The sequence below is a fragment of the Coptis chinensis genome, chromosome 8, assembly GCF_015680905.1.
Source record: "Coptis chinensis isolate HL-2020 chromosome 8, ASM1568090v1, whole genome shotgun sequence".
Taxonomy (NCBI): Eukaryota; Viridiplantae; Streptophyta; class Magnoliopsida; order Ranunculales; family Ranunculaceae; genus Coptis; species Coptis chinensis.
In genome coordinates this window covers 55961447-55970518 of record NC_141463.1, presented here as the reverse complement: position 1 = coordinate 55970518, position 9072 = coordinate 55961447, and the positions used below count along the sequence as shown (strand labels likewise).

The window sequence follows — 9072 nt, the reverse complement described above, 5'->3', positions numbered from 1 at the left end:
TTAGGCTTATAGTTAAATCGACGGCGTCTATGTGTAGCTCCTTTTAATGATCAAACTCTTAGGGAGATTTGTAAGATTTACCCTTTTGCATTATAAACCGGTGGGGGTCTGCCTTAACCCCATAACTTTTTCAAAAAAAAAAAACCCTCAAACTAGTTATATTATATTATTATTCCCTTTTCTTTCCCCTATTTTCAGATTTGGTCATTAAATTCCACTACTTCCGAACCCTACCTACAAGAAGTTTGTGTTAGCACGTAAAAAATAGCTTTTAGTATTGTTTGATTTATTTTTGTAATCATGTATACGATGACAGCAAGTGAGAAAAAGGATATTCCGTTTTCTAGCGACGATGAAACAAATTCGATCGAAGAGGAGGATGAAGTGACTGATGATGAAGTGACTAATGATGAAGTATTGATTCGGAATGTGGATCGGGAATTCGATTCGGATTGGGAAACGGATGAGGATGATGGGATAAAATACGAGAAGCCACAAGGGGATAGTTGGACGAAGGAGATGGATAAGATCAGAGGATATTTTGAGGATCCTAGTAAGATTGTTACATTTGATATGATTAACAATATTTTTATAGCTTCTAGGGTTCGGAAAGGAATAGCAAGGCTTGAGGAGATAGAACAACTCACGTTGTTGGTAGAGTTTGCTAAAATACCAGCCCAAAAGGTTGACATCCTTGTCTATATTGTATGGACTCAGCTTAAGGTGGTTCCTCGTGGACATGTTCCAGTCACGGTGTGGAAAAAATGCATGCAAAACATGCTTGTCATAGTCGATATCCTTGAAGAGAATTTAAAGATTGTGTTGAATTTGGGTTTGACGATATTAGTAAGGGAATAAACTGTGATGGAGAGGTACGGATCTGGCGGGCAACCTTGCCTGATTTGTATGCATGGGTGGCTTTTGAATTTTGTATTGGTCTGAAATCAGCGAGACTTGAAAGTTGGGCATATAAGGAGATGCTTCGTTGTTAACCGGTTCTCTTGCTTCTTTCTCAGAAGGTTTTCAAGTATTTACAACTACGGAGAAAAGATTTTGTTGAAGCTGCAATTGTTGCACGAAGAATGATGGAACATTTGTACTATAAACCCCGAGAGGCTTATGATGCGATGCGGAAACTTGTGGAGCAGACAGAAGGTGGAGCTGTTCAAGTGTATTGGTGGCCAACACCTTCTCTTATTTCCAAACATGCACAACAACGACCCACTTTTCCGGAGAATGGCAGCGCATTGATGGCTGAGCTGCGTGCTTTTATTGACAAGCACGGGAATGATGCGGCTAAGGTTGATGCTATGTTATTTGCTATATATCACCACGCCATCAATGACGAGTTCTCCGTATCAAGAGATTTACTCTTGATGAGCCACTTGCAGGATAAGGTTCAACATCTGGACGCATCAACCAAAATACTATTCAACAGGACAATGGCTCAGCTTGGTTTATGTGCATTTAGAGCCGGACTCATAGCAGAAGCTCACAGCTACCTTTCTGAGTTATATGCTGATGGAAGCATTAAGAAGCTGCTTTGTCAAGGTGTCTCAGATTGCAGCTGCCATTACAAAACTCAAAAGCAGGAAATTATGGAAGCAAGGAATCAGATGCCTTACCACACGCACATAAATCTCGAGCTTTTGGAGGCTGTCCATCTGATATGTGCTATGCTTCTGGAAGTTCCTAATATGGCAGTGAAGACTCATGATGCCAAAGGGAAAGTCATAAGCAAGACATTCCGTAAGCTGTTTGAGGAGAGTCAGAGACAGACTTTTACACCCTCCCCTGGAAGTGTTTGTGATTACGTAATGGCTGCCTCTAGGGCCCTTAGCCAGGGAGATTTCCACAAATCCTTCAATTTAATCAAGTCCTTTGATTTCTGGAGGTTCCTCAGGAACCAGGATAATGTCCTTGAAATGCTTATGACCAAGATCAAAGAAGTGGCCTTAGAGAATCTGCCTGTTCAGTTTTTCTCCATGTTATAGTTCACTGAGCGCGGACCTGCTAACCACCCAAAGATCAAAGAGCACATCATAGTGAATAAGATGATGATCCGATCGTGGAGCTTCATGCATGTGGGGACCGGCATACCCTTCACATTGTCAAAGCTACTGGCTCATGCATCCTAGTTGCCAAAAAGTTATTTATAGTTGCTGGAAGCAATTCGAAATTCTTTGAAACCAGGTCATGAAGAATTTTGAAGGGATGCCACCGTGTCAGGGGGGAAGGTTGAGGACTCTGTTGGAGATTTCAGGACCATTATCTTATGATTATTGTTTTTATCCCCGCTTTGAACATTGTGTCAGTGTTTGTTTTGCTATGAAATATTTAGATCCTTTGGAGATAGAATATTCTTGAAACGAGAATCTGTATTAGTGCTGGCTTAGTTAGTAATCAGTCCAGAAATGAAATATTTTATTCCTTCAAGTTAATAGGATCGAACAAGTGTGTATTAGTGCCAGATCCCGAACACCCTACTTTTATGGTCTGGAGCCAGACAGCGTACAATGTCTTATTTTGTTTCCTCTCTGCAGATTGTGATTTAGTTTCTATGAAATATGTAATATTGAAATTTGATTAAAAAAACTCACTGTCATCCGTGTAGTCATAATTTATCTTTGACAGTTTTTCAAATTGTTAAGTTCCATGTCAGTGTGCTAAAAACAAATACTACTTAAGTTTCACTGAATAGTAGGTTTCTACTACGTCACAATCTTAAATCTGGTAATATGCATTTAAAAATTAGGCGCTTCAAACATTTGGAGCGAGCTTATCAAATTAGCGCTTTGGGAGCTTTTGTCGCTTTTCACTTGCTGCTGTTGTCATTATCATGTTACAGTTCTTGTTTGTATTGTATGGATGGTTGGCGTTCCAGTATGCAAATTTATTCTCTGCTGGTGATTGCTTTCTGATTTATGGCGCGGCGTTGTCGTTCTCCTGTGCCTTTAGGTACTACATCATCTATCATTGGCTTTCAAATTTGAGTCTGCATTTTCTCATAAATGACATGGTGCTTATATTGATATGCAGGTTGGCAACGTGGAGGCGATAGCTGTTCATTGGATGTTAATGTTTTGTTTATAATGTGATTTGAGAGTAATTCAGTGTATATATGCTCATTTTAATTATAACGTTGAGTAGACGAGGCTGCTGTCTCTTGTATCCAGTTGACTGCAAAAATATTATTACTTGCGGAAAGCTTGGGTTCTACATGAAACTTTTGTACATGGAGAGGAGAGAAGTGAATTTCGGAGCAGATAAATGTGCCAAAAGAGGAGCAACTTTAGCAAATGGGCAGCAACAATGGTGGCCTCACAGACCAGACTTCCTACATAGTATGGAGAACCAACACTTCACTTACTATAGATTTATTGCTTAAATCATTGTAATGTTGGAGGGGCTATAAGAGTCTCTCACCTGATATAATTGTAACTTTTTCTTTTTTCTTTTACCTTTTAGCAAAAAAAAACATGAAACTTTTGTATATGGTCAAGAACTTTTAGAGCAAAGGGGATCTTTCGGTGATAAAGCATATGATGCATGTTTTTCTGTGTTTGTTGTAATCAAGAGGCATTTCCTGTATCAACTTAACATAGATGCTGACTGTTCTCCAACCCTAGAGGATAGGCCGGTTCAGATTCTTTTGTTCTGCATCCTATTGAATTCCATTCCCAGCAGCTTTACTTTCCGTAAATGGAGTTACTGTCCTTCCACTTGCACCTTCCAACTACCTTAAACAATCTTCATGAACTCTGGGTGAGTGTACCTTTAGAGTGACTTCCCCTCGAGTACAGGCTAAGGCTAACCAAAAGCTACAAACGCAAGAGTTCGGAAAACACAGCAAACGGGAATCAAAATTTATTTTTGTTGTTTTCTTTCTCAACGTGTCTTAGATTTTCTGTATATTTGAGAAACTATCAATATACATGACATTGAGATAAATAAAACAGAAAGTGGGGAACAGTTTCCGAGTTTCAGAATAATTTTTTGCTCCTTCATTGAATTATAACTTTTTTTTTTTTCTTTGAAAAAGTTAGAGGTTAAGGGTACCTCAGCCTTTATAGATAATGGCCTCAAATACAAAGTACCTTTACAGTCCATCTCCTCTATTGTAGCTAGCTTTTGGTCTAGAGGAGGACTATAAATTACAAAATTGTCAACTTGTGACTTACATACCCCAGCCAGGTAATCCGCTACCTGGTTACATTCCCTAAAGACATGATCCACTATGAATGCATCAAACATACTACATGTCCTAGCGATAGCAACAGCTACATTTAAGCAATACCATGGTGGTTGCTCAGATCCTCTCATGATTCAAAGCACTCGTAAGGAAGCAGATCGTGCATATAGCCTCCTGATGCCAAGTTCTACTGCAAGCCTCAACCCTTCTGCCATTGCATTTAATTCTTGAAACATGACTGAGTTGTGTTTTGAGCTCCCACACTATGCCATAATCATATCCCCATGATTTGTTCTTATAGAGCCACCATATCCATTAGAAGAGGAAGTCACTGAACCATCTGTATTCAACACACAAATACCATCTTGTTCCTTTTCCCCCCGACACCATCTATGAACTCTTGTGACAAATTCCACATCAATATCTAACGCTTCAGTAATATGTCTCGCTTCAGAAGAGTCATTGGTCTTTTCCAGGACTTGCTATAAGTACAACTTCATAGAATTGAAGAGGTTGGAACTAACCTCTTCATGACTTTTACTCCCCTTCTTTTTAACTTGAATTATAACTTGATATTGTCCCTATCTGTCTTCACAGAGTATTTCGACTTGAATGATTTGATTCAATGCATTTGATTTGAAGTGAACAATTGAGATTCTAGGTCATAAATTTCTTTGGGTTAACTAGTATTACCCCCCTACTAGATGAGCCAATTAGGATTCCACTAGATGGGAAATTAGGGTCTCCCCCCTAAATACACACAAAAAAATTTTGGTCAACCCACTTTGACTTTTTTTTTTGTGTGTATTTAGGGGGGAGACCCTAATTTCCCATCTAGTGGGGGGGGAATCCTAATTGACTCATCTAGTGGGGGGGTAATACTAGTTAACCCAATTTCTTTTAAAGAAATAGTTGTTTATAGTTGAGTTTCAGATCAATACTTGTAGGTATGGAGATGCCATCTTATCTTAGATAAGAAGATGCCTCATGAAAGAGAAGATGTTTCAGGAGTATGCAATTTGGGTTGCACTTAAATCATATAGTTTAATTCATTTTTAATTACTAGTATACCGCGACATTCGGTTGATGTGTAATAGGATCCTTAACAAATAATATTCCCAAGTAGCTTCTTCGACAGGATGATCCTTCCATTGAATTAGCCAGCATGTGATAGCTCTGTTGTCTTTTTTGAAAATACCACGATCTAGAATCTTCTCAAGTTCCCATGCGAAAACGTCGGCTAGAATTGGTAGATTGGTGTTGGGAGTAACATTGTTACCCAACTTCAATTTCAAGGCAGAGACATGAAAAAAAGGATGGATACGACACCCATCTGGAAGTGCCAACTTATAAGCAACATAACCAATCTTAGCAACAATTCGAAAAGGCCCGTAAAAATGAGGAGAAAGCTTAGAATAACTCTGAGATGCAGCGGTGGACTGGCGATAAGGTTGCAACCGTAAAAATACCCAATCATTTACCTCAGAATGGCGTTCAGTACGATGAGAATCCGCATAGACTTTAATACGAGCTTGAGCAGATTGGAGATGGCCCTTCAACAGTTGTAAAGTTCGATCACGATCTCGTAAAGCCATATCAATAGCATGGACAACAATTATACCAGGAAGGTAAGCATAAACTGAAGGTGGGGGCGGCTATAGACAGCCGGAAAAGGGGTCATCTGAATTGCAGAGTGATAAGTGGTATTGTACCACCATTGGACCAAGGCAACCACTTCGTCCAATCATGAGGTTCTGACCAGCAAAACACCGAAGGTAACATTCTAAAGTACGATTTGTAACCTCAGTTTGGCCATCTGTTTGAGGATGGTAGGCAGAACTCCTACATAATTTAGTACCCTGCATTTGGAAGAAAGCTTCCCAAAATGTACTAATAAAGATGGGATCTCTGTCACTGACGATAGTACGAGGCATACCATGCAAACGGACAATATCTCTCACAAAAACATCAGCAATAGTAGTGGCAGTATAGGGGTGAGAAAGTGCAGTAAAGTGAGCGTATTTGGAAAGACGATCTACAACCACCAATATCGTAGTCTTCCGATTCGAAGAAGGCAACCCATCAATAAAATCCACAGATAAGTCGAGCAGACGTCCTCAGGAATCGACAAAGTGCTTTGAGAAGGCCGGTGGAGAGATAGCTTCACTTTTATTGCGTTGACACACATCACAATGAGCAATATAAGATTTGATTGCTCCTTTCATACGGAGACAATAAAAATTTGATGTAGATGCTTATAGGTGCATAAGAAACCCGAGTGACTACCAACCGAAGTTCCATGAAATTCATGCAATAATTGAGAGCACCACGAAGAAGTAGGGACAACCACAATCTGACCCATCTGATAAGAGCCCAAAACTGTAGTTTTAACCCGTCAGAACGATCATACTTTTAGACCAATTATGTGAGTAATAATTAAGAGTTAATCGCGATTCGTGTTTTATGTGTTTCAGGCTTCAAAGTCAATTATGTGCAAAAATGTGCCACTTTGATGAGATAAAGGAGCAATGGTTGGCTGCTAAGGAGTTCTGTGATTAAAAGCCAAGATTCAAGAAGACAAAGCCTTTCTAAAGCCCGGTCAAAAGCTGAAAAGTCGACGCGGGCAGAAACAACACACAAAGTCAGTAGAACTTTCGAAGGCTGTATCTTTGGACTCAGACCTCGGAATTAGGCCTACCTTATGTCAAAACGACCGGCTCGGAAAGCGCTTTCCAATGGTCTAAGCCTTGACCCAATCAGAGGAGCAGAAGTGGACGAAAAGTCTGTTGAAACCAACTGCAGCTGAATAGGCCTTTTTGGACTGAAAGAATTGGGTTTTGGGCTTGATTCTCTGGCCCAAAACATGGCTCGAAGCCCATGCACGATTTTTGGATCTGAAAGTATAAAAACAAGAGCTTGACTCTTTGTTAATGGTAGATAGTTAGACCTAGATTAAGAATTGGATTAGTTAGCCTCCATTAATTAGTTTTAGAACTTAGTTTTAGAATTTCAATTATTTAATTAATTAGTTTTTCATATCTTGTTTTAGATCTAGTTTCATGTTTAATTAATTACTTTAGAACAAAGTAGATTATTAATTTAGTATTTGAATCATTGTTTTATTATTCATTAGATTAATAAAATAGTGTTCTTGGTAATCTAGTTTCATTTTCCATTTACTTATTTAGTTCAATTCTTAGATTTACTTATTTGTCATTATTAGTTTAATTCAATTATTGCATGAGTAGTTTTGAATTGAGTTTAAACAAGTAAAGTTAAAATATTTATATCATGTCTTATTCGAATTTGATTGGGAATGATAGCGTGATGATTATTGGCTAAACCTCCATTAGAGGGGGTTGATAAGCCTTGATGAAAGCTTGATTCCGATTATCGTAGAGTCGTCGTAATTTCCTTTCAACTCTAGAAATGATTAGTTCACCATGAGAATGGGTGTAATCGTTTACATGCTAGTTATGAATTGGTAGAAATGTCATGTGTAATTAGGGATTAGGAATAACTGCATTATTTCACGAAGCGATTCAATTCGGATTCTGACGATTAAATCGTTAGTGGATTAAGTTAAGCTAAGGTGGAATCAATCCCCCTCTAACTCCTTATCATAGAATCGACGTAGTATTCCCATAGTTGTTTAAATAGTCGACTAGTTGCATCTTGTGGGTAGTTGCATCGTAGTCTAGTTATCATTTCGTAAATCTCTCATTAGACTTTAGTTAAGATTACTTATATGTAGAGAACATTACTTTGTGAAAGAACTAGGAGTGGAACGAATTTGTTACTCCACTCTATTTCGATAGAATTGAGAGTAGAAATCTTTGATAAATTAGGCACATAATAAGTTTTAGTTTATTTACGTTTTGAGTTTTATCGTTCATTTCGTAGGTAAACTTTATCATCTTTTTACGTTTATCAAATGGCGCCGCTGCCATCTTAGTTTCACTTTCGCATTGTTTTCGTACTATAAGTACTCTTCTTAAAGTCCCATTTCACCCACCCACCCTTGTTCGATCTAACTGTGGTTGTCTTTTTCAGCATTAAAACTTCCTCGCAAAAAAAAAAAAAAAAAAAAAAAAAAATTGCACGGAACGCACCTGCGCCCCAAAGGAGCACGACCTGCGCTAAAGTCTTCGGAAGTTGAGCGACCCAGCTCAAACACTGTAACTCGAAGTTTACACCGAGCACTGCGCCAAAGTGATGCCAGCATACCGAAATTTGAATTTTGCCGGATTTCCACAGGTTTAATTCGAACTTCAATTTTTCAAGTTTTTCAGTGTTCTAACTTGTTTTATACACTGAACACGCGTAAACAAGACGTTATTCATAAGCGAAGCAAGGACGCAATCAGGTATTCCTTTCTTCCACACCTCGCATCTCCTGTTAGAGGTTTATACTAGAATATCAGGATTGTTTGGAGGTTGTCGGGTTTAGTTAAGTTTGGTCTTAACCTTGTATGAGATTAAGGTCTGGTCGAACAAAAACACCTAACATAATTACACGGCAACATCAACAAGTACGCCTATCTAGTATACCACTCATTGTACCTCTAGCTACTATTCCACATACTCTGCGACCACAATGCCCGACGAAGGAGAGACTCCTCTCGGACTTTTATAAAGTCTTGGCGATAGCCCCAAATCTTACATCGTTCTAGCAGACCCAGTGGGGGATTTCCGAATCCCCCCAAATATTTTTAATTTGTTACCCTTTTTCATGGTTTAGACCATGAAAAACCTTATTAGCACATGCGTAGGATTGAACAAGTCCTAACAACATTCCACCATCCTACAGTTGGTGTGGAACAAATTAAACTGAGGGTATTCCCTTTCACCTTACCCGATAAAGGCGTCTTGGTTAAGCTG

General features: G+C 38.8%; 1 protein-coding gene and 1 pseudogene across 2 annotated transcripts; one reads left to right on the top strand and one right to left on the bottom strand.

Moving 5' to 3' along the window:
• The first annotated feature begins 808 nt into the window (after positions 1 to 808).
• LOC147482031 (eukaryotic translation initiation factor 3 subunit C pseudogene) lies at positions 809 to 2447 on the top strand (annotated as a pseudogene). The gene has a single exon (XR_015206737.1). The product of XR_015206737.1 is annotated as a eukaryotic translation initiation factor 3 subunit C pseudogene (transcript).
• A 2800-nt stretch (positions 2448 to 5247) lies between these two features.
• Positions 5248 to 5787, bottom strand: LOC147482030 (uncharacterized). Its single transcript, XM_086579168.1, has one exon. The coding sequence runs from the start codon at positions 5785 to 5787 to the stop codon at positions 5248 to 5250; it is 540 nt and encodes a 179-aa protein (XP_086435294.1).
• Positions 5788 to 9072: the final 3285 nt, after the last annotated feature.

Excerpts from the sequence above, each read along its gene's own strand:
- LOC147482030 (XM_086579168.1), bottom strand. The coding sequence starts at position 5,787 with ATGGCTTTACGAGATCGTGATCGAACTTTACAACTGTTGAAGGGCCAT.